General features: G+C 37.0%; 1 protein-coding gene and 1 pseudogene across 2 annotated transcripts; both read right to left on the bottom strand.

Moving 5' to 3' along the window:
• Nucleotides 1–2,908: 2,908 nt before the first annotated feature.
• Nucleotides 2,909–20,160, bottom strand: LOC104589561 (uncharacterized; annotated as a pseudogene). The gene is made up of 5 exons (XR_016085887.1): nt 16,791–20,160; nt 16,642–16,713; nt 7,520–7,641; nt 3,631–7,344; nt 2,909–3,558 (listed from the first exon to the last, which is right to left on the bottom strand). The product of XR_016085887.1 is annotated as an uncharacterized LOC104589561 (transcript).
• On the bottom strand, nt 17,343–22,215 carry LOC104589560 (pentatricopeptide repeat-containing protein At4g38010-like). The gene is made up of 5 exons (XM_010247910.1): nt 21,927–22,215; nt 20,720–20,790; nt 19,283–19,365; nt 19,126–19,179; nt 17,343–18,966 (listed from the first exon to the last, which is right to left on the bottom strand). Exons 1-5 carry the CDS (start codon nt 22,213–22,215, stop codon nt 17,343–17,345), a joined length of 2,121 nt encoding a protein of 706 aa, XP_010246212.1.
• Nucleotides 22,216–23,453: the final 1,238 nt, after the last annotated feature.

Genomic DNA, 23,453 nt, shown 5'->3' with positions numbered 1-23,453 from the left:
AGGGAGAACAAGGTTCGAGGAGATCGGATGAGGTCGCCAGAAAGCTAGAGAGCAAGAGAGTTTGGAAAGATGAAAGCCTGGTGGCCAGAGAGAGACCCCTTACCTTGGGGGTGGCATGCCCTATTTATACTTGAGGTCGCCTGACAGCAGACTCTGCGAACAGTCAGGATGCGATCCAGCCTTAGGCAGGGCAGCCATCCGAGCTCGCCGCGTGTAGTCGTGCCATTGGTCCCGCGCTGGGCGCCGACCTCCGCCTTGCCAGACACGCTGATTGGCTCCGCCCTCAGCCACGTGTCGATGTGCTAGTGGCCTGCCTAAAGTGCCTACATCAAAATCAATCAAAACTGTAAAAAACATAAAATCACTTTTATGAAAGTACTTTTACGAAAGAACTTTTATGAAAACAATTTTATAAAAGCACTTTTATAAAAGTAATTTTATGAAAAGTATTTTTACGAAAACAATTTTATAAAAATACTTTTACGAAAGCACTTTTATAAAAATACTTTTACGAAATCATTTTTACAAAAGTACTTTATAAAAGCACTTTTACAAAAGTAATTTTATAAAAGCACTTTTACAAAATCACTTTAATAATAGAACTTTTACAAATGTACTTTTATGAAAACACTTATACAAAGGTACTTTTGTACTTTTATAAAAGTATTTTTACATGAAAGCACTTTTATGGAAGCACTTTAGAAAATCACTTTTATGAAATCACTTTTACAAAGGTAGTTTTATGAAAGCACTTTTATAAAAACAATTCTATGAAAGTACTATTACGAAAGCACTTTTATGAAAGTACTTTTATAAAAGTATTTTTGCAAAAGTACTTCTGCAAAAGTACTTTTATAAGTCTATGGAAGTACTTTTCAAAAAGTGCTTTTACAAAACCAGTTTTCCGAAGTACTTTCAATAAAGTGCTTTTGTAAAAGCACTTTTATGAAAATATTTTTATCAAAGTACTTTTACAAAAGTGCTTTTTTAATGCTAAAACTGCTTTTATATAATTTGTGATATTTCATTCGGTTTGGATTGGATCCAATCCAATCCATTTATATTTTAATGGATCGGATTGGATTTGGTTTGTATTGGATTTGGATAGGATTGGGTCCAATCCATTTATAAGTGGATTCACATTGGACTCGATCGGGTTGGACCAAATCCGTCCGATTGACACCTTTAACTTCAACTAAAGATGAAAAAAATAATATTAAAATTTATTATTTTGTAAACTGATGGAATAAATTATAAATTCATATTTATATCAAAAAGTGGTTTTAGTGTCAAAAAAATTATAGAAAAAAGTATTAATAATAGAACAATTATCTTAATACTTAAATTTTAGAAATTTGAACATGATGGGCATTTTAAAATTTTTATAAATTATTAATTAATATTTTAATTTACATTAAATAACAATATACTTATTATTTACAAAAATAAAAATATTATTTATCAAATATTGGAGAATATAATATAAATTGAATTTGTCAAATCGGCTAACCTACTTTCATAACAAAAAAATGATTATTTTATTTCATAAAATTTATATAAATAAAAATATTATTAATGGAATAATTATTTTAGTAATTAAAAATTATCAATTTGCATATGACATGCATCTTAGAAATTTTAACATATTTTGAAATATTTTAAGTTAAAGTTATAAAATATTATTTACCAAACATTTGAGAATTAATTTTAATTGATTTTTTGTTAATATTCAAAATTAAATAGTAAAATAAAAAATAATTGATTTAATAATTCAGATATAATAGTTGTATATGTTTTGTGCCTTGAACTTTTATAGAAAATAATATAATAATAACTTTGTGGATGTATTAATTTATTAAAAAGAAATATAATATGTTCTAGCACTCTTGACATTATCAAAATTATATGATTTCTATGTACCCCACTATATCAATTGTAATGTATTTCTTCACATATACCATTAGAATATGCAATTCCTATGCATTTATATATTAATTATGGCTATCTTGACCTTAAATATAATGTTACTATATTTGTGTAATTTATATGCATTTCCTATTGTATTCAAGCATTTCCATATTTTTTCATTCGTATCCATACGTTTTCAAAACATATCCGTATCTGAGTGGTCCGATATTATACCCGATATTGATACTTTAATCCTTGATTCCAAATTTGATGAGGCCCATTAAAGCCCATTTTTACTTTTTTGTTCATTGGTAGTTCTTTAAGGTGCATTGAGGCCTATCTTCAGTTCTTTTTCAGCCCATTTAAGCGTTTTGGTTTTTATGAGACCACAAGGACCGTACCTATCAAAGGCATTTTTTTTTTTTATGTCATTGAGGTCTTTCATTGGCCCTTGTTGGCCCATATTCAGTTCGGTTCATGTTGGCCCATTTTCTGTTCCAGTAACCATCTTTTTTTTTTTTTTTTCTTTTTCTTTTTTACCTTTTGAGGAAGCTGCAAAAAATAAAGCTCGGATCATCATCTGCTTGCCATGTCATTATCCCGATGAGCTTGAAGGTTATTTCATTTAATCCCTGTGTGTTTGAACAGGTGGTTAAGATAATATTAGAATGAAGGATTTGACTTGAATTAGGATAGAAGATGATAGACTTTGATTTGAATTGGTCTTATTCTTCTTGGTCTATGGTTCCAAAATTGTGGACCTTTCCTTCTAATAATTTCTATAACTTGTATAAAAGTTATCATTTTCTATATAATTATTTCACTTTATAAAATATATTACTCTTGTCAATTTGCTGATTTTAATAAAATTTTGAATTAATTTTTATAATATTATTTTATTAATTTCTAAGATTTACTGTAGCGTTTTAATTAAATGATTTTCACTAATTATCTTAATTATAAATGCATTAATTTGTATTGTCATGGTTAAATTATATTATTTAAAAAATAGAATATTGTTTATTTCTGATTAACATAATAGATGGGTGACATGTATGGAATCAAAACATAGAGTGTGGTGTGGACTGAATTGCACCACAGCTTACAAAATGCTTATAAGGATGTGGTGTGGTTCAGTCCACCCATTTTTATTCACACCCCCTTAACCACTCGCTACTGAACCATATCATACATGAGAAAGGCCAATGGCAGATTTGAGACCAAAAAGGTCTCTTTCCGAGTACAAGCCCATAAATAAGAAGATATATTTGAATTTGACCTGCTTTTCTTGGGCCTAATTCCAGTCCATTATTTCACACTTAATAATTGAGAACATAAAGTAAAGCCAAAATAGAAACTAAGTAGGGATTAGTTGCTGAGATACATATTGCATGGTTGGTCGTAATTGGGGATTAGCATGCAAGCATGCGATTGCCAGCATCAAAACGGAATCTACCTTCTTTCCAACTTGTTCTGATGGAGAAGTGAGACGTTGATCTAGCACATCCTTTAACAGCGAACCTTGTTCAACAGATAAGGACACAGTGGGGATCAATTCTCCTGGATGCTCTCCCATTATCACCTCTAGTGTCAAAACTCCAAAGCTATAAACATCACACTTTTCGGTCACATTCATTGTGTAAGCAAGCTCTGCAATCAAGAAAACAGTTAAATACCATGAATCATCAGAAGTCATGAAGACTGCTTTGATTACTAGCTTACCTGGAGCAACATATCCATATGTTCCTGCAAGCGCGGACCAATTAGATGAAGCTGCAGACTTCAAAAATTTTGCAGTGCCAAAATCAGCGATATGAGCCTCAAGTTCTGAATCTAGTAAAACATTTTTGCTTGATATGTCTCGGTGGATTATGGGTGGCATGCAATCATGGTGCAAGTAAGACGGAGCATGAGCTACACCTCTCACAACATTTACTCTCTTCTCCCAGTTGAGCTCCCTTGCTTCAGCCTCGTTTCTCAGGATATCTGCTAAGCTCCCCCTTTCAATATAATCATATACCAGAAATGAGTGCTTTCGATGAGAACAGAAGCCATGAAATTTCACAATGTTTCGGTGCCGTATTTCTGTCAACACTTGTATCTCGTTCTCAAAACTTTTCGTGTTTTCTAGTTCTTCACCTTGAATGGGATGAAACTTCTTTATAGCTAATACCTGACCACTTTGTAGCTCCGCTCTGTAGACACTTCCACATCCTCCAACTCCGATGCAATACTTGCTATCGAAGTCATTTGTGGCTTCAACAATGTCTTCATAGCAAATTTTCCCATCAAAGTTCAACACCGAAAAATGATCTTCACAGTTTGAAGAAATTTCTTCTTTTTTTAGTCTCATCAATCTTTTCCTTCGGAAAAGAGAGATGATTCCAACAGAGGCAGACACAAGGAACAATATGGCTAACAAAGAAGCAACAATAGCAATCACTAACTTCCTTCTGTGACCTTTATGAGTTGGATTGATGATGCAGGGAGGCAAACCATGGATTTCACCGCATAAATCTTTGTTGTTACTAAATGCCTCTGGCGGAGCCTGCAGAAAGGCTTTCGTAGTAGGAACAGAACCCACTAAATCATTGTACGAAAAATCCATGTCCGATAATGATACCATCTCACTCAGCGACAAGGGAATAGAACCTGTAAGTTGATTGTGCGAAAGGTTTAACTTTACTAACATTTTTAGATTCGCAAGCTGGGGTGGTATGCCTCCTGTGAGTGAATTTTGACTTAGATCAAGTAATTCCTGGAGAGCTACTAGATTTCCAATCCGATATGGAATCTTCCCTTGGAAATAATTTTTGCTCAAGCTTAGGTAGCTAAGTTTGGTGCACAACCCAAGTTGATCGGGGATCGGTCCAGTAAGCTTGTTGCTCGAGAGGTCTAAGAATTCTAGATCGGATAGTCCTCCGATTTCAAGTGGTACTTGGCCAGAAAGTTGGTTATCCCTTAAGGTAAGATTGAATAGAGAAGGAAGCGCTACGAGTTGCTTGGGTATCTCTCCAACTAATTGGTTGGAAGAAAGGTCCAGTAGCCCGAGTAGAGTTAATTGACCAAACTCAGCTGGTATTCTCCCACTGATCTTATTTCAGGAGGCTTTCAGCGCGGTCAGGTTTTGGAATCTTCCCCAATTTGATGAGAGCTCTCCCTCAAATCTATTGTAGCTAAGGTCAATATATTCAAGATTTGGATGTACTCCAAGATCCTCGTCTATCCTTCCAGTAAGTTGATTTCCATCGAGTCGGAGTCTCAATAAGGTGCTGCAGTTTCTCAAGCTTTTTGGGATAGGACCCATAAATTGGTTTTGGGACATAATGAAATATCCAAGCTTTCCTGCTCTACACACTTGTTGGGGTAAATATCCAGATAAGTTGTTTTTATGCACATCGAGTACATACAAAGACGAGAGGTTTCCTAGCCCCTGAGGTACTGAGCCAGACAAACGATTTTCAAAGAGGGTGAGAATGGTCAATTTTCTCAAAGTAGCAATAGGAGGAGGGATGGATCCAGAAATCTGATTGTTGGTGAGGAATAAAGTCTTCAGCTCGGTCAAATTACCAAGTGATGTAGGGATAGGACCAACAAGATGGTTAGTGCTCAAGGCTAATGCTTCCAAGTTTTTCAAGTTTCCAATTTCAGATGGTATTGGACCGCTAAATTGATTTTTTAAGAGGGCTAATTCTTTGAGATTGGTAAGATTACCAATTTCAGCAGGGATTCTCCCGGTGAGTTGATTGTTTTGTAGTTCAAAGTATGTTAGTCTTGTCCAACTTGAGAACAAACGCGGGTCAAGTTCACCACTTATCAGATTATCGGGTATGTAAAGCAAGACTATACTTGTGAGGTTAGATAAAGACTGAGGTAGAGAACCAGAAAGAGAATTTGAGGAGAGATCAAGGTGGGCGAGCTTTGAAAGTGTGCCAATTTGTTTGGGAATCGAGCCATTGAGTTTGTTGTAACTCAGATTGAGATGAACAAGGTCGAGCAACAAAGAGAAATCTAAGTTGTCGAGCTTACCATGTAAACCTGCCTCCGGTAATTTCATTTCGGTTACACTTCCGTCCTTGTTGCAAGTTATTCCAGTCCAATTGCATGGTGAACTGGTACGGGCAGTGGTGTTAGGTTGGGTTGCAATCCTCCAAGAGCTGAGAATGGCTCCACCACTTTCGAGACTGGCTTTCCATTTAAGGAGAGCCTCAGCTTGTGACGATAATCCTGCTTCAGTTTTCAAAGAAACTAAAACCCAAAAGCCTAACATAACGAGGGAGAGAGAATTCTTGTTAAAAGTGGCTGCCATGGTTGATAATTTTAACTGTTCTCGCAGCGCCCTGTATGTATTTGATTTATAAGTTCAAACCATTTACGTTGGAATGTATGATGCATGCAACTCGCTTCCTTCAGTCTAGCGTCTAAGACGACTCTCTAAGGCGTTTTTCTAGTCAACAATTTATTATGGTCACCTCTTAATGTTCATTCAACTTAATTACATGAAGGTTTGCCCCACGCTCATGATAACGTGGGTCACAGGAAGCTCTCATGAATTTCCAAGCAGCGAAAGATTTTTCTCACCAATTGTTTGACTAAGTTGCTATCTGTAAATTTGTCAAAGTTCGCTCCAATAAGCTATCAGATTATCTTTAATTTTAGAATTTTGCAAAACTAAAAGTATGGAGCTTGCTCCTTTTGGATGTTGATTTCAACATTTAACTACCCACGTTCTCAAAGGAGCTTATATTCAATGATTCAATCCCACGAATGCAATCCGCACGAAAAAAAAAAAAAAAAATCTGCAATTCTTTCTGACCGGCAAAAGCATAGAATGAGTGTTGAAAAGACTCATTTGGGTTGACATGGAGTCGTCATTCATCAATAAATGGAGGTGATGAAACCTTTGAGAATAACATCAAAAATTGTTTTTATAACTCCAAACCAAACCAGTCTGAGTAAAACTCAAATGGGAGAAGAAAAATGTTAAACACCTCTTGATGGAGGATGATTTGACCCGACCTCCTAACCAGGGGACACGTTGATATGGCTCGATGTAAATAATAGCTCAGCATGACAGCTTGGCCACAACTCAGCATAATGAGTTCGCTGAAAACCCAGCATGAATAGCTCGCCACAAGACAGCTCGCTGCGGAACGGCTTGCTGCAAGGCAACCGCTATTGGAGCTCGCTACAAAGGAGCTCGCTATTGAGTAACCCAAAGTCTTCAGAAAACTTCTTATCCGACAAGACAGTGCCTGTCAGACTGCTCCCACATCTCTTGTCTGGTGGCGCAGCACTTGCCAGTCCAGAGGACTGCGCCCACGTCTCACGTCAGGTGGTGTCATGCACGCCAACTCTGCGTAGCGTCTCTCAATTGACAGGACCGTACTCTACGACGATTACCTGCACCAATCGAATCAGCCTGGCGAATAACGGCTGTAGCAGAGAATCAAAGGCGATTACACCCGATTTGACAGAGCATTAGTATATAAGGGCTCCAACCCCCAAGGAAAAGGGTAAATTGAAAATCACACATCTTCACTCTTAGCATTTATTATTTCGCAATTCTCTCAATTTTCTGCCGAGTTCTAACTTAAGCATCGGAGTGTACCTGCCGGGCGAACTCCCCGGGAATCCTTCGTCTTCTTCTCCTTCTCAGGTGCTGTCCGTTGCTAGTTAAGAGCGAGACCCCTGCCAGCTAAGAGTGACCAGATCGCGCTACATCACCTCTCTCTACAATCGAACAGGTGGAGCTCACATAGAATTCCCAAGCAAGCATAATCACAAATAGATATTTATTTAATTAATCAAAAGCATGATAATCGATAAAGAAAGCAAACTACCCACACTCCTCCCCTTTCGGTCTAATATGCAGGCATACACTTTTTAGACTACTTGAGATAAATGAACTAACTCAAACTACTTAAAACATCAAAACAAACAAATAGCTGTTTAATTCACACTTTAACGACTAAGATTAGGAAAATGCAATCTAAACCGATCGACAACTATCAAATAGCAGCGGGCTTATCATAATCGGCGCTTGAAGGATGGGGAAGATCGACAACTCATCGATCTTCCCATCCGACCAGTCTGAGTTTCACAGGAAAGTCAAAAATGGAATTAACTAAACTAGCCAGCAAGCATGTAACAGCAATCAACATTGATGGGACTTGGGTTGGGGCCGAGAGCCCACATGAATTGGTTTTCACCCACTCCGTCGAGTCTTCCCCATCCTTCAAGCCCCAATTATGATAAGCTACCAAAAAATGATAATATAAGATAGTTAAAAGAGAGAACTACAGGGGAGTACTACGCATACCTGAGGCGAATGTTGGCCTGAGAACGATGCTGCCGCAAGGTTGGTGATCGGGGATTGCAACTAGGAAGCCAGTTGACTTCGTGCGATGTAGTGAAGGGGGGACTTCATTTCAGTTTGTCTCTTCCAGCAATGGTGACGATCGGGGTTATGCCCAATAGATTGATGAGAAGAAGGTGATTTCGATGTGGGCTTCGGATGAACCTGGGAGGAAAACTCTCTTTAAAACTTGTTGTGGTCGGATCTATTTAAAGGGCAAACAAAAACAGGGCTTTGGCGATTGGTTGGGAAAAAGAATGTGGGAACGAGAAACGGAGAGGCTCGAGAGGGAAAGAGAGAATGCCGTCGCTGCTGAGAGTTGCAGCGGCGGATCAACTGGAATGACAGTGGCAGGGGAGGAGGGAGAGAGTGGGAGAAGTGGGAAAAAGTAAGAGAGGACGATAGAAAGATGGTTCCTTGCCGTGGTCTGTTCGCCGCTACGTCGCCTTCTCATGGACAATGAACAGTTCCAATTTCAACATTAATCTCAATGTGGTTGAAAGAAGAATGGGAAAGAGAGAGGGAGAGGGAGAAAACGAGAGAGAAATTAGGGAAAAAGACTGAAGAAGAGACTGGGGGAGACCACAGCAGCCTCTCAATTCGGTGTCAAGAGGTGGGGAGAGAATGAATAGTGTTTCGGTTCCTCAGTCCTCACCTTGAGTTTGGGTAAGCTTGGATTTTATAATGGGAACAGGGCATTTTGGTAATTTTGGAAAGTTTAGTGGTATTTTCATACTTTCCGGAAAGTTAGGTCAAACCGGGTCTTAGGATGGTCAAACCGGGATTCTAGATTTGGGTCAAAATGTGAAGGGTCACGATCAATGTTTTAAAAAACGACTCAGAAACGAAACCGTTATGGCCATTGGTTTCTGGATCGACGATCGAATTGTTTGGCTTGAACGGACAACTCGTTTTGACAAAAGAATTAAAAAATAAAAAATATTTAAAAATAAAAAACGGTCAAAAACTGTTGAACGGGTTGACAATTTGACCACCCGAGTCAACAGGTTGTTGACTTTTTCAATGGTTTTTTTACCAAAAACTAGGTTTTGGGTAAAACAGAACCGGTTGCCTAGACAGTTCCCAGGCCGAATAGTCCAACTGTCTAGGTCAACGGCGGTTCAAAAACCTTGGTTACGATAGGTTTGCCCATAAAGAAGGGTTTTGTGTGTGTGAGCTAATAAGAATGATCAAAATAGAATTATTTTGGATGAGTGACCAAATAGGGGTATTTTGGGTTAAAATTTTGGTAGGATGGGATTTTTGGACATTCTAAGTTGATTGGTAGGGTCAGATTGGTCCAACTGGGGTAGGATCAGCCAAATTTGGAAGGTGCTTACTTCGGTTGGTGTAGGGCTTTGACATGGAATCTAGGTGTGATGGAGGGGCAAACAAGGGTATTTTGGTTCGTGAGCCTTTGAAGTAAGTGGGTCTAAGGCCCAAAATTAATAAGATTAATTAAGCTGTCACATGACCACCTATCATCATAAGAGGATAAGGCTTATCTATTAATAGAATTTAGATCCAAATTAGGTTTGGATAATCTCCTAATCTAATTAGGAGATAGTTTCATAAAAGGATAAAGAGAGAAGAGAGTGAACCAGTCTTGAATTCTGCACATTCTTGATCTCCCTTCTTCTCTCTTGTCTTTCAAAAACAAGTGTTGTTGAATAGGTCCTCTATACACAACACCATTGGTTTTGGGTTTGATATTGGGCATGAACTACCACCTTGGGATTCGCAATTTGTTATCTCCATATCAGATATAATTTCCCTCCTTTTTAGTTTCAAATTTGGCCCAGTTCAATACAAGTAAAATTTCATATTTCAATTTATTGAGAAATCGGTTCCTGAGAAGGTTAGAAAAATGTTTGAAATTTTGGTCAGCCATCTTGTGTGGTTCAACCATCCATTTGATGGCCCATTTACTTTAAAGACTCACGACCCAAGGTATTGCATGGCCACTTTAGGCCTGATTTGTATGGTGTGGGACTCCACAATGATCTTATACAAGCCCATATGGGTTCGGCCCATCCTCTGAAAAAGGCTAGGCCGAATTCACTACTCAAGGTAGTGAACCTCTAACCTAATCACCATTGGTCCAATTTGGACCCAACATTTAAACCTAAATGATCATTGGATTCAGTCATCTTTTGAAAACCAAGGATAATGAACTCATATAAGACAAAACTAATCATGAAATTAGCCCTGTATTGGTCTCTTACATTAAACCTCTCTGCCCATAATGATCAAAACACTGTTCAACAGGGAATGACCTCTCCCCTGACTGTAAGGTGCGGTGCCACACTCTTTGCTCAAATAGATCTCGGGATTAAAAACCTTGTGCAAACATTTTCCACAAAATAGTAATATATAGGGAGAATGACGGTTCAGCTTAGGGTCAGAATTTTTAGACCGAACGTATAGTTGGGGTGGGTGCCAACTCGGAATTGATGCCAATTCATGAGTGGGCATTGGTGAATAGAGTGGGGTTTTTTTTACATTTTGAATGTTTATAGATCTGTAGTAGAATTCAGAAATCTGCATTGGGCATGTTTCTACTTTTCCATAATATATAACATATAAATATATTTTGCAAAACCAAATTTTAAACACAATTGAAATTTACTACCAGCAATTTAGGTTTCCATCAAAGAGAGAGTGTAGAATCTAATATTCACTTTGTCCAACAAAGGGGCCAATCCTATTACTATGATCACCCACTTAGGTGAATTCTTAAACTATACCAACATACTCAGGTATTTAGTCCATGACAGATTTTACTGGTTGGCATATCAAAGACAAGTTAGTCTAATACCTAGTGTAATACCATAATCAAGTCCGATGTTATATATAACTTTTTAGTTTTGCCTATCTATCTCCAAGGTCTAGGGCAGAACTAGAAATTGATCAAAGTTTAGTGCTTCTGATAAACACCCATTAGCTATGCTTGCGGTCTAACCCTAGCAACTAAAACAAGATGTTCCAACTCTTTGGCAGCACACTAGTGTCAATTTTGTCAAGATAAACTCCCCAAGTCTATTTGATGGGTAAGAACATTTTAAACTAACACGAGTCTTTTAAGTGTCCAATTTAAAGTATAATACACAGAAATATACCAATTTCAAAATAAAACAATAATATTCTTTATTTAATAAATGTTTATGTACGTCAATCTAATTGGATCTAAGGACATACACTATTTAATATGAATCTACACACACTACTCAATATTCAGCTTAGAACAATCATAAATCTGAGCATCCTTGTCCTGGGCCAGAGCAAAATTTGCTAGAAAAGCATTGCAAAGTGGTGTATCATCACACCACCAATCCTTACACAACAGGATTCTTTCACTTGAACCTATTTTGAAGCTAATAAATTAAAAAAAAAAATGAAAGTGTCCCCTATGTAGATGATCTTCTTCTACATGCTTTCTCCATAGGGTTCAATGACTAAGCCCGATTCTCAGCCAAAACCTGCTTAATGACAGCCCAATATGAGGGAGGTTTTTGGTGATAGGTCTGGCATGACACAACAATGAAGCCCACCAACTATTATATTGGGTTTACATTATAATTTTCTGATCAGTAATGTTGAAAATTTTATCAAACTAATAAAAGAATGAATTTTATATATGCAATGAAGTGCCAGTCAAAACCCTCAGTTTAGGCTCGTAGTTTGCCCCAACCTATTTTTCGGTCATTACATTACCTTAGGAATCCTTGTTTTCCTAATGAGTGATCCAAGCAATTAGCTGATCTATACACCCACTTGAAGGTTGTTTGAGTTCCCTAGGCAAACACTAATTCTTTTATGGTGTTCGTAAGCTTCCATGGCCCTTTATTTCATAATGTCTATTAACTTTTGCAATTATTTGTATTACTTTTCTTTATTGGAAGTTGATATTTTGAAACACCAGTGCTTTGTTATTAAAGAAAGTAGTATTAATTTATTAGATAAAGATCTTACATTATAAGAACAAATTTTGAATTCTAATAGGTCAATAAAGTTTCAGATATAAGGTATGGAAATCGTATGATTCCTCAGTCCTTGATTGCACAAAATAGCACGGACATGTTAGGTAGCTAGCCCATTGCACTTGACTAAAATTCGGATTTCCATTGTTTTACAAGCACAAGGCAAAAAAACAGGTGCAAAGGGCATTTGCACCCGTGGCACAAAGCACAATATGAGTCGCACACCTTTTTGGCAAGGCACAAATATTCTAAAATATTTAAAAAGAAAAGGCAGAGAAAGTATACAATTCAAAATAAACTAAGAAAATATTAAAAATATTATTAATTAAAGAAGCAACTTTAATTTTAAAGTAAACATTTTCAAAAGCATTTTAGCTAAAATTAAAATGCGTAACCATAGCATATAAAACATATTCAAATATGTCAAACTCTCAATTTGTTTAATTCTTTACTAATTTACTATTTCAAATAGATAATATGATGTTAAACATTATTTCATTCCAAACATCGATGTTAGGTCTTAAATTTTTAATTCCTACAAATAAATGGTTTTATAATTTCAAACATCTTTTTAAATTTTTTTTTTATTATAAAGAATGAATGAACATCATTAGCAAATAGGGGATTCTTGCATACCCTAGAATGTGCCTTGCCCATAAACCTAAAATCCCTGGATTTCCTACACTTCATTGCACTTCCATTCAGTTTGTCTGTGACATGTCTTTAAGGATGGCAATTTCCCTTGTAAAACCGGGGCCCCACCCTGCCCTGCCCTAAACAAGGACAGGGGTGGGGATGGGGGAAATATTTTTTTCTTGAACCGGGTACGGGGTGGGGACGGGTTTTGTATATAATTCCCCGAACCTGCCCCTGAACTCGAAGGTAAATTAGTAAAATATCTCTAGGTTTAATATTGATATTTAAAATATTTCTAAGTTTTCCCTCAATTTTTAAAATCCTAGGATCCCATAACTTTATTTTTGAATTACCCCTAAAGTACTATAATTCAATTCTAAAATACCCCCAAATTCCTATATCTTATGTATAAATTGTCCATAAAATAGATAATTTTTAAGCAATTGCCTTGGAGTGGAGAAAATTCGGGGATTCCCCGTCCCCGATGGGGAATGGATGCCCCACCCCAAACCTACCCCGCCACCGGGAACGGGACGAGTACGGGGCAAAGTCTCTTGACTTTGGGGCGAGGACGAGGAGGGGGTGTCCCGCCCCAAACCCACCTTGTTGCCATTCCTAATGAGTCTCATAAGTGTCTAGTTTAAGAAAATTCATAAAAAACACGTCGATAAGAACATGAAACAATAACATTATTCATTTACTGATAAATGTTTATCTACATAAATCTGATTGGAGATAAGAGCATATACTGTCTAACAAATTGATTATTCAACACCAACAAAAAGAATACAAAAGAAATCCTTAAAGAATCTATCTTGAATGATCACTTCTCAAAACAATAAATTGATCAATTTTTTTTTGTTTTTAATAAATGAATGCAATTTTATTAATCAAAGAAAGAGTGTACAAACAACTAAGAGTTGGCACAAGATGTGACCCCCCCCCCCTTGGAGCTGAGCATTAAGCAAATAAACACACATTAGCTTCAATTACAATTATAAGGTAGCCCAAAAAATGTCACCCCTTGTTTAGCCAATGAATCAACATTGCATTTGCCGATCTTCTAACCCACTAAAACCTAGGTACTCAACCAATTAATTTTCCTCAAAATATTCCTGTAACCCCAAAAAACATTTCTAAAATTTCCAAATAGACCACTACCTTAGAGTCCCCCTCAACTATCAAGTTTTCCACTCCAAGTTGACTAGCAACTTGTATGCCTTGTACCACTGCTAGTATCTTGGCCCTCATAGAATCACCAACACCATATGTCTTGAGAATAAAGATAGGATGTTGTCGTCCTTATCTCTCAGAATCCCTTCTATGCTTGAGGGCCCTAGATTACCTTGACTGTTTCTGTTAAAATTCAGTTTTACCATTCCTTCTAGAGGGGGCTCCCATTCTACTTGTAGTCTATTCTTTGTGGAGGCTATGAATGCCACCACTGCCCAAATTCTCTTTAAATCATCAAAAGAGTAATCCACAAACAATTATGAAGTTTTCATCCATGAGGTTGTCTTTGTCATTATATACTCCTTTACTTCAATGAGACTTCTTTCCTTTTCTTGAAAAATTCTAGCATTCCTTTATTCTCATAAAATCCACAAATTAGCAGATTTTATACATTTCCACATTAACTTCCCTCTTTTTGTCAATCTCCCAAAGGTAGACAGAATAAAAAGCATATTTACTTTAGAGGGCAAGTTCCACCTGCACCCGAATAATAATAAATTTATCAAAGACGAAGGCTTGGATCTAAGTCACTGGTGTATGAAACTTCATTAAGTTGAAGCTAGAACACCTTTCACCTAGAAAAATGAAGATCCAACGATCTTCTCTCAAACAAGTCGGTGATTTCTTTCATGTAATCAAATAAACGAAAGGCTCTGAAAAAACATACTCTTCCACCATTTCAATGTAGCAAATGAGAGCAAATCTTCACAAAAACTCTACTTGTCCTCTTTCTCTTCAATCCAAACCGTATTCTTGAACTTTCTCATCAGTTGAAGAGAAGGATAAGATGATGAAATTATTTTGGTGCTGAAAAAATGAAAGGATTATCTTCTTGTCGAATAAAGAGAATATAGTGTCCCCCACTTTATTTTAGTGATGATCTAAACTAAAATTGGTTAGAGCAGTTCAATTCCGACTAAAGACAAAAACTGTTGGGCTAGTCCAAAGAGCATGCCTAGGTTTTTTTGTGTTTTTAGTTTTAAGGTGGTGGTCTAGAGGTGACCGCCCCCTTAGGTATGCCTAAGCTAGTGCTCCTTTTGACCGTTGGCTCTAAACCGCTGGCTTAACCCAAATTTCTTGTAGTGTTGGGAGGATGATGCTGGATCTTTGCTAGCAATCCCCCCCGCTCTTCATCCAACCCCCATTGAAAATTATAGAGACATGCAACTTAAATATAATCAGTTTAGGTAAGCTGAGTATTGGATCTTTTGATGAATGCTAATCTGTTTTAACTCAAAATAAAGACAAATAGAAATTCTAACTAAATTAATCATATGACCTACAAATGGAATTGCAGAGAAATTTGTGTGCTTATGAAGAAGCATTGTGGCACAAGACATCTCATCCATAGGCTATCTTATTTATTCTACCACTGGAGTTTGTGAAGAAGTATTGTGGCACAATCATCAAATTCTCTCCAAGTTGACTAATTCTCGTTATTGTTCAAATATCCATGAGGATTGTTCTTACTTCTTACCTTGACTTCCATGTAATCATTTGGTGATGATAGCAGGATCTAGGGAAGGTTCCTACTTAGTTTAGCATAAGGCATTCCTATGAACACACTGCAGTGGAAAGCATCTAATTGCAAATCATTTATTACTTCATTTTATTCAAGATATCAGTCGTTCTTAAATTCTGATATACAATATAAATAATAGTCAGTACCGCCAACAAGATGTTTAGCCAAGATCATTCTTCATAAATTACATAGGATATCAAATGCGCTAGCATTAGAATTTGTATTAATATGTTTTAAATCAGAAGAAAAATTATAACAGGATTACCTCATCAAGAAAAAGAACATCCGTTACTAATATTGATAAAGTGATCTTTAATGCCAAGAGAGAAAAACAAGGAGAAAAAATAAAGAGAGAGAGTTTTTACCTGTGTAAGAATTTCTATGGATTTCATCATTAAATAAAAGAAACTATAGTCGTATTATTCTCTCTTCTATACATTCTAAGCTTAGAGTCATGTAGTGCAAACTTTAGTTATATCTATTTCTCATGCATGTATGTGAAATGGATAATTAAGAAAGACCAAAAACGAAAACACAAACACACACACACACACATAGACAAGTAGACACACAAACCCCATAGAGAGAGAGTCAGCTAGATTGGGTTGAAGGAGGTTGAACTCTGTTCTTCTTAAATGCACCATAGTGTCCAAGGTTCAAAATTTCAATACGTATCGGAGCCTTCCCGATATGCCCCTATAGGGGATGTTTCGGGTCAGATTTGAAAAAATTTTTAAAAAAAAGAGAGAAAAAAAAGTACCGATAAGGGCGTATCAGGCTTTATCAATATTTTGAACCTTGCTAGTGGCTGTACTATCATATTGCAAGAAGTACTTAAAAAAGGAACGGGAAATCAAGAGCTGATGAAAAGGTCCGTACTTACTAAAACCCATCTAATATTTTGGTTCATTTGATTGTACATTTACCGATTTACTGCTGCTCAAAATCTAATCAAAGAATCAAAAAATAAACTCCATAGCATCGAAACAAAACAGAAAACTTACATTTGGTTGAGACCTCAAACTGTTTCTTGCTCCTCTATTTCCTCCTCTGAAGCTTTGCATCTAGTTAAAGATCTGTAATAAGCAACACCAAAGCCTTTGTCAACTGACCTATGTACTAAAATGAAAATGACAGTAAAAGCCCTTCTTACTTTCAACATTTTGCACCGATAGACAAATATCAAATCCTGATGGTGGTGACAGGGCAGATGGAGGATAGGGTTTCCTAGCATTCAAAGTTTGGTGGAGGAAGAATGACAGAGAAGAAAGGGGCAGAAAGCAGGGTGTTCAAAAGAGAATGAATGAGATTTGTTGGGGAAAGAGAGAATTAGAAGGATAGAGATGGGTTGAGAGAGAGAGAGAGTTCACAGCAAAGAGAGGGCGCCTGCACAAAAAATCCCGTTGTAGAGAGTAACAAACTATTCCAGTATGGAATTCCTAGTTTCAGGAACCAGTACAGCAAATATCAGGACAAGAAATCAAGAAGAAAGTCAAACAATTAATCCTCAAGAAATGATTACAGGAAACCAGGACAGCAAATATCATCAAAAGTTTCCACAATACTTTTAACAATCAAGACTAATGCTCCTTACGATTTGAAATTCAATACAAAGTCTCTTTCTGACCATAAACATTGATATCTTACTTTTGCAGTGAAAACCACAGAATGAAGGGTGAAATAAGCCTGATTTATTATATACACATCAATTTACTTGTATCTCACTACAAGCAGGATCTAGTTTAACTACTCCTCTTACTACCATATTTGTCCTCACTTGTTTGGCATTGTCCCACTCACCCATGGATGCATAACAATTTGACATTAATATATAATTCCCACTATGTCTCGGCTCTAATTCAGTTAAGTAATTCATGATTCGCTTTGCTAGACTGATGTTACCCTGGTTTTTACATGCTCCAAGCAACATACGGTACACAATCACATCCGGGTTTATTGGCATTTTTCCCACAAACTCAAAAGCATCGTCAAGCAGCCCTGCTCTACATAGAAGATCTACCATACATCCATAGTGCTCCATCCATGGTGTTATGCTGTAATCCTCTATCATGGATTTGAAACATTTACGCCCCTCATCCACCAAACCAGCATGACTACATGCAGATAAGATGCTAAGGAAGACGATGCAGTCTGGTCTGAAACCCTCCCTTTGCATCTGAGAGAACCGAAGAAGAGCAGGTATCCCCTTACCATGCAGTGCTAGACCATGTATTATACTGGTCCAAGATACTACAGTTTTCTTCTCCATCTGCTCAAAAATTTGACAAGCTTTCTTGATGTTACCACATTTGGCATGCATGTCCATGAGAGCGTTTTCCATACAAACATTCCCTTTCTTAAATCCATTTTTCTCAACATAATTATCAATCCACTCCCCCGGCTCAAACCTTCCCAACTTAGAGCACATAGAAACAATACCCAACATGGTAATTTCATCAGGTCGTACTTTTGCACGCTCCATTTCTTTAAACAGAGCCAAAGCACCATCTGGGAAGTTACTATTGCTATAACCGTTTATGATTGAAGTCCACGAAATCACATTTTTCATAGGCATTCTTTGGAAAAGCTGATGAGCATTGAACAAACACCTGCACTTCGAGTACATGTCTATCAAGGCATTGGCAACGAATACATCAACATCAATGAGGTTTCTAAGAACATAACAATGCAGCATTTTCCCTTCTCTCAGCGCTGTCAAAGAAGAACAAGCTGAAAGAATACTAACAACAGCCACCCCATTTGGTCTGACGCAGTCATTGATCATAGCACAGGCAACCGAGAGTGCCTTGTACAGGTAGCTCCTGTGAGCATAAGCGGCAATAAGAGCATTCCAGAGAGCTGAATCTCTACGAGGGCTTTCATCAAATACCTGTTGTGCAGATTCAGGGTTACCAAAGACACCATAAAAATGGAGGAGGGCAGTCCGCGTAATTATTTCAGACAAAAAACCCATTTTGAAAACTTGGCTATGAATCTCTTCTCCTTCCCGCATCCCTAATATTAGTCTACAAGCCTTGATGGCAAACATAAGGCTGTAACTGTCCACCTTCAAACCTTTCCTTCTCACATGGGCATATACCAAAATAGCTTCTTTGGGAGATTCTCCCTCCAAGTAACCTCTAATGACGGCATTCCATGTATAAATATCAAGTCCTTCAATTTGTTCAGCGATGAGACGGGCGATACATGTGGCTTCTACAAGGGGATTTGAGGCAAAAGAGACTACAAGCTTTGAGGCAGCAGGGAGATGGTGAATAAGTCCTGTGGATATCATTTGTGCCTGTATTTGGCTGAGTTGGTCCTTGTCCCTGCATTTTTGCAAGAAGGAGAGAATATCCAAAGAAGGGTATTTGGTGGTTGGTGCAACTGGGCGGAGCTGAGACTGGCTAGGTTTACATTGATGAGTGAGACATTTAATGACATTGGCATTTGAAGGGTTAAGATACGGACGATGTAGTGGCATTTACTTGCGAAGGTCCAAGTTAAAATTCAGAGAAGCTGAGAGAGTTGTAGACGGCATCCTATCATTCCAACCAACAATTAAAAAGGTGAATACTACCTCAGACAGAGACACTCATCCCAAATACGGGTTAAATGGTTACAATGGGAAAGCTGATTTATTACATCGAATTGACAATTAGCTTTGGCATCCTTTGGAATTTAAATTTTCTAAGAACTGACGGTAGATCTTGTACCCAATCACGACCCTGTGGCAAATGTCAAACACAATAAGTACATTTAAAGAAAAATGTTCAGAATTGATTTGTGACAGATCATATTTGGCCAAACTAAATGAACACCGCTAGTGGCTCACTTTGCGAGTAAATATGGAATCCTAGAAAAAGGCACGGGTTAAATAAATAGGGTAAGTTTGGAATGCGAGAGGGAACCTCTCCATTTCTGGTAGATGGGGCCAAGTCACACAAGAGAAGTCTAAAACAAATGCAAGTGAATAAGATTTGTTGGAAATGAAATTCCTTGTTAACAGTGTGTAAATCAGCAATGGAATTAACAAATGAGAACAAGCAATAGCTAATGAGTAAAATAATCAAACATCACAAGAAAAATAGCACACCATAATTTTTAATGTGAAAAACCTTTTCAATGTGAAGAGTAAAAATCACGGAGCAATAACTCAGAAAACTCTCCATTATCAATAAGATAAATGAGAATTACAACCTCTCTAGTTCCAATTAGAGACTAGCAACTTCAAGAGACAAGAACCTTTCTTGGATATACAAAATAATAATCAAACAAGATATATTTCAACCAATAAACATGAGAAAGATCTCACCAAACAAGCTGCCCAAACCCTCTCCAAGACTATTACTGAAGAGCCAAGAAAACCCACCAAAATCCTTGATGGAACAAGTGTAAAACAACAGTCACAATAGTTGATTGAATGTGCTCTTGTTCACATACTAAGAAGCTTGAATCTCTTTTTATTCTCTTGTAAAAGAGGAAAATTTTCTTCCCACTCTCTTCTTCTCTTTTTTTTTCTCAAAGAGGATACCAATGTGAGAGTCAAGAATTTCAAGGGACTCTTCTCACCAAGACATAATAAGGTTTGTTGGAAAAGCCAAAGGATAGTCGAGAGTGGGTCCCACCATCCACTAATCATAAAATAAGACAAGACAAATTGTTTCTTTTTCACTAATGAGAGAACATCAAGAGTCTCAACATTATTTGTCTTTCTTACCAACTTTCTCAAGTTACGTGTTAGGCAAAAGACTCTAACACATGAGTGGTCCCCACCTCTACATGAGGAGGGAAACCTAACAAATCTCCCCCTCTCAACTCATGAGGAGTGTATAACTCCTAAGCCTACAATGCTTCTACAAAGTTCGCGTTTTTCCCTTGGTAATGCTTTGATCACCATATCCAAACCATTTTTGTCGGTATGAATCTTTTCTAGTTGCACTAGCTTTTGCTCCAACACATTTCTAATCCAACGATATCTCACATAAATGTGTTTGGATTTAGAATGAAAGCTGGAATTTTTTCTTAAGTGAATGGTACTTTAACTATTACAATGGACAATACACCAATCTTGCTGCAAACCAAGTTCTGTAAGAACCTCTTCATCCACAACATCTCCTTACAAGCTTCAGTCACCGCAATGTATTTAGCTTCTGTAGTAGATAATGTAACACATTTTTGCAATTTAGATTGCCATGAAATACCTCCTTCGGCAAAGGTAAATAGATAAACCTGATGTGAAATTTCTAGAATCAATATATCCTACCATGCCTGCATCTGTAAAGCTTTCTAGCATAGACTTACCATATCCAAAACTCAAACATACTTTAGAGGAATCCTAGAGATACCTAAAAATCCATTTCACTATTTTCCAATGTTCCTTTCTAGGATTGGCAAGTAACCTAATAACAACACCAACAACATGTGCAATTTTGGTCTTATACAAACCATAACATACAACAAGCTACCAACTACTGAAGCATAAGGAACTTTCTTCATTTCTTCTTTTTCTTTTTCATTTGTATGACTTTGTTTTGAGCTCAATTAAAATGACCTATAAGAGGAAACCCAACCAATTCTTTCTTGTTCATATTGAACCTTTTAAGCACCTTTTCAATGTATCTCTCTTGTGACAACCACAACTTTTTGGCTTTTCTATCATGAAAGACATGGTTTTTAAAATCGACCCGAAGACCAAACTAGTCAGGGATCTGGTTATCGACCCGAATGGTCGACCTATTTTGACAAAAAAAAATAAAAATTAAAAAAATGGTCAAAACCATTCAAACGGTTCAAACATTTAACTGCTCGGTTTAGTGGTTTGTTGACCAAAATCAACGTTTTTTAAGAAAATCCAATTTTTGGGTGAAACGGAACCAGTCACCTAACCGGTTCCTGATTTTTCCGGTCCGACCCGGTTTTGAAAACCATGATGAAAGATCTCCATGCCTAAGATTTGCTTTACTGGTCCTATGTCTTTCATAGAAAAAGACTTGCTCAATTCTTTCTTTAACCTGTCAATTTTATTAGCATCATGACCAACAAGCAACATATCATCAACATAAAGTAAAAGGATAATAAAATCATCACTTGAAATTTCTTAACAAACACACAATGATCTGAAGTTGTTCTTGTATATTCATGATCCATCGTAAACGAGTCAAACTTTTTGTACCTGGAGCTTGTTTCAGCCCATACAAACTTTTCTTGAGTTTGCATACCATGTGCTCTTTCCCTTTTACTTTGAATCCGTTTGGTTGCTCCATGTAAATCTCTTACTCCAAATTACCATGGAGAAATGTCATTTTCACATCTAATTGCTCAACTTTCAAGTCCAAACTTACAACCAACCCCAGTGCAACACATACTGATGACATTTTCACAGTGAGAGAAAAAATATCATCAAAGTCAACACCTTTTTTTTGCCCAAAACCTTTCACAACTAGCCTTAACTTGTATCTTGATTGTGAATTCTTGTTTTCAGCATTCAATTTAAACACCCACTTGTTCTTGAGTGCTTTCTTGCCTTTAGGCAACTTCACCAAATCAAATGTGTGATTCTCATGCAAGTAATTCATCTCTTCCTACATGGTTTTTAACCACTCAACTTTGTATTCACTAGATAGCACCTTTTCATAGCTTTCTGGTCCTCCTTCATCGATAAGCATAACAAATTCTTCAGGTGGGTACCTCCTTGATGGTTGCCTCTCTCTAGTGGACCTTCTTACTAGTGGCATGCTTGGTGACTCTTGAGGGGATTGCTCCCCCTACTCATCATGTTGTATGTGATCATCATCACCTACATTTTTTTTTCTTTTTCTTCTCTTGCATCACAATGCACAACTTGAGGAGGAATTGGATCTAACTCAATTAAATCACTAGTACAAGGTTGTGGTTGTTCAATGTTGTCAATGTTTTCAGTGGTTTAGTCTTCAAAGAATACCACATCTTAGCTTCTAACAACTTTCCTCTCAATAAGATCCTATAACCTGTAGCCGAACTTCTCATTTGCATATCCCAAGAAAATGCATTACTTGTATTTGTCATCAAGCTTGAATTTGTCTTCTTTTAGAACATGCACAAATGCCCTGTATCCAAACACTCTTAAGTGTTTATTGAAAACATCTTTTCCTGTCCACACTCTTTCCGGAACATCTCTATTCAAGGGGGCTGATGGAGATAAATCGATCAAATAACATGCTATGGACATTGCTTCTCCCCAAAAACTTTTTGGTAATTTTGTATGTGACAACATACATCTAATTCTTTCAACAATAGTGCAGTTCATCTTTCATCCACACCATTTTATTGTGATGTCTTGGGAATGGACTATTCATGCTTAATGCCATGAATTCTGCAATATTCCTCAAATGGACCAATGTATTCTGCACCATTATCCATACAAATATATTTGAGAGACTTTCCCGTCTTCCTTTCAACTTTGGCATGAAATTATTTAAATGTTTCTAAGACATCATCTTTGTGTTTCATTGCATATGCCCACACTTTTCTAGATGCATCATCTATGAAAGTGACAAAATAAGAGACACCACCAACAGTTTTGACTTTCATAGGACCAGACACGTCGAAATGAATCAATTCCAACACATCACATTTTTTTTTGAAAGAATTTTTCTAAAACAAAACTTTATGTTGCTTGCCAACTAAACAATGAACACATTGAGTTAAAGGTGTATCTGTCATGTTGGGGAGGAGTTATTTCTATGTGAGAATTTGTAGGCCTTTTTCACTCATGTGGCCTAGCCATGTGTGCCATAAATCTATAGACACCTATTCAACTATGTTCATCTCACTC

This window comes from Nelumbo nucifera, chromosome 4 (genome assembly GCF_055504915.1).
Source record: "Nelumbo nucifera cultivar China Antique chromosome 4, China Antique-T2T, whole genome shotgun sequence".
NCBI classification, from domain to species: Eukaryota; Viridiplantae; Streptophyta; class Magnoliopsida; order Proteales; family Nelumbonaceae; genus Nelumbo; species Nelumbo nucifera.
This window is presented reverse-complemented; position numbering and strand designations above follow the sequence as displayed.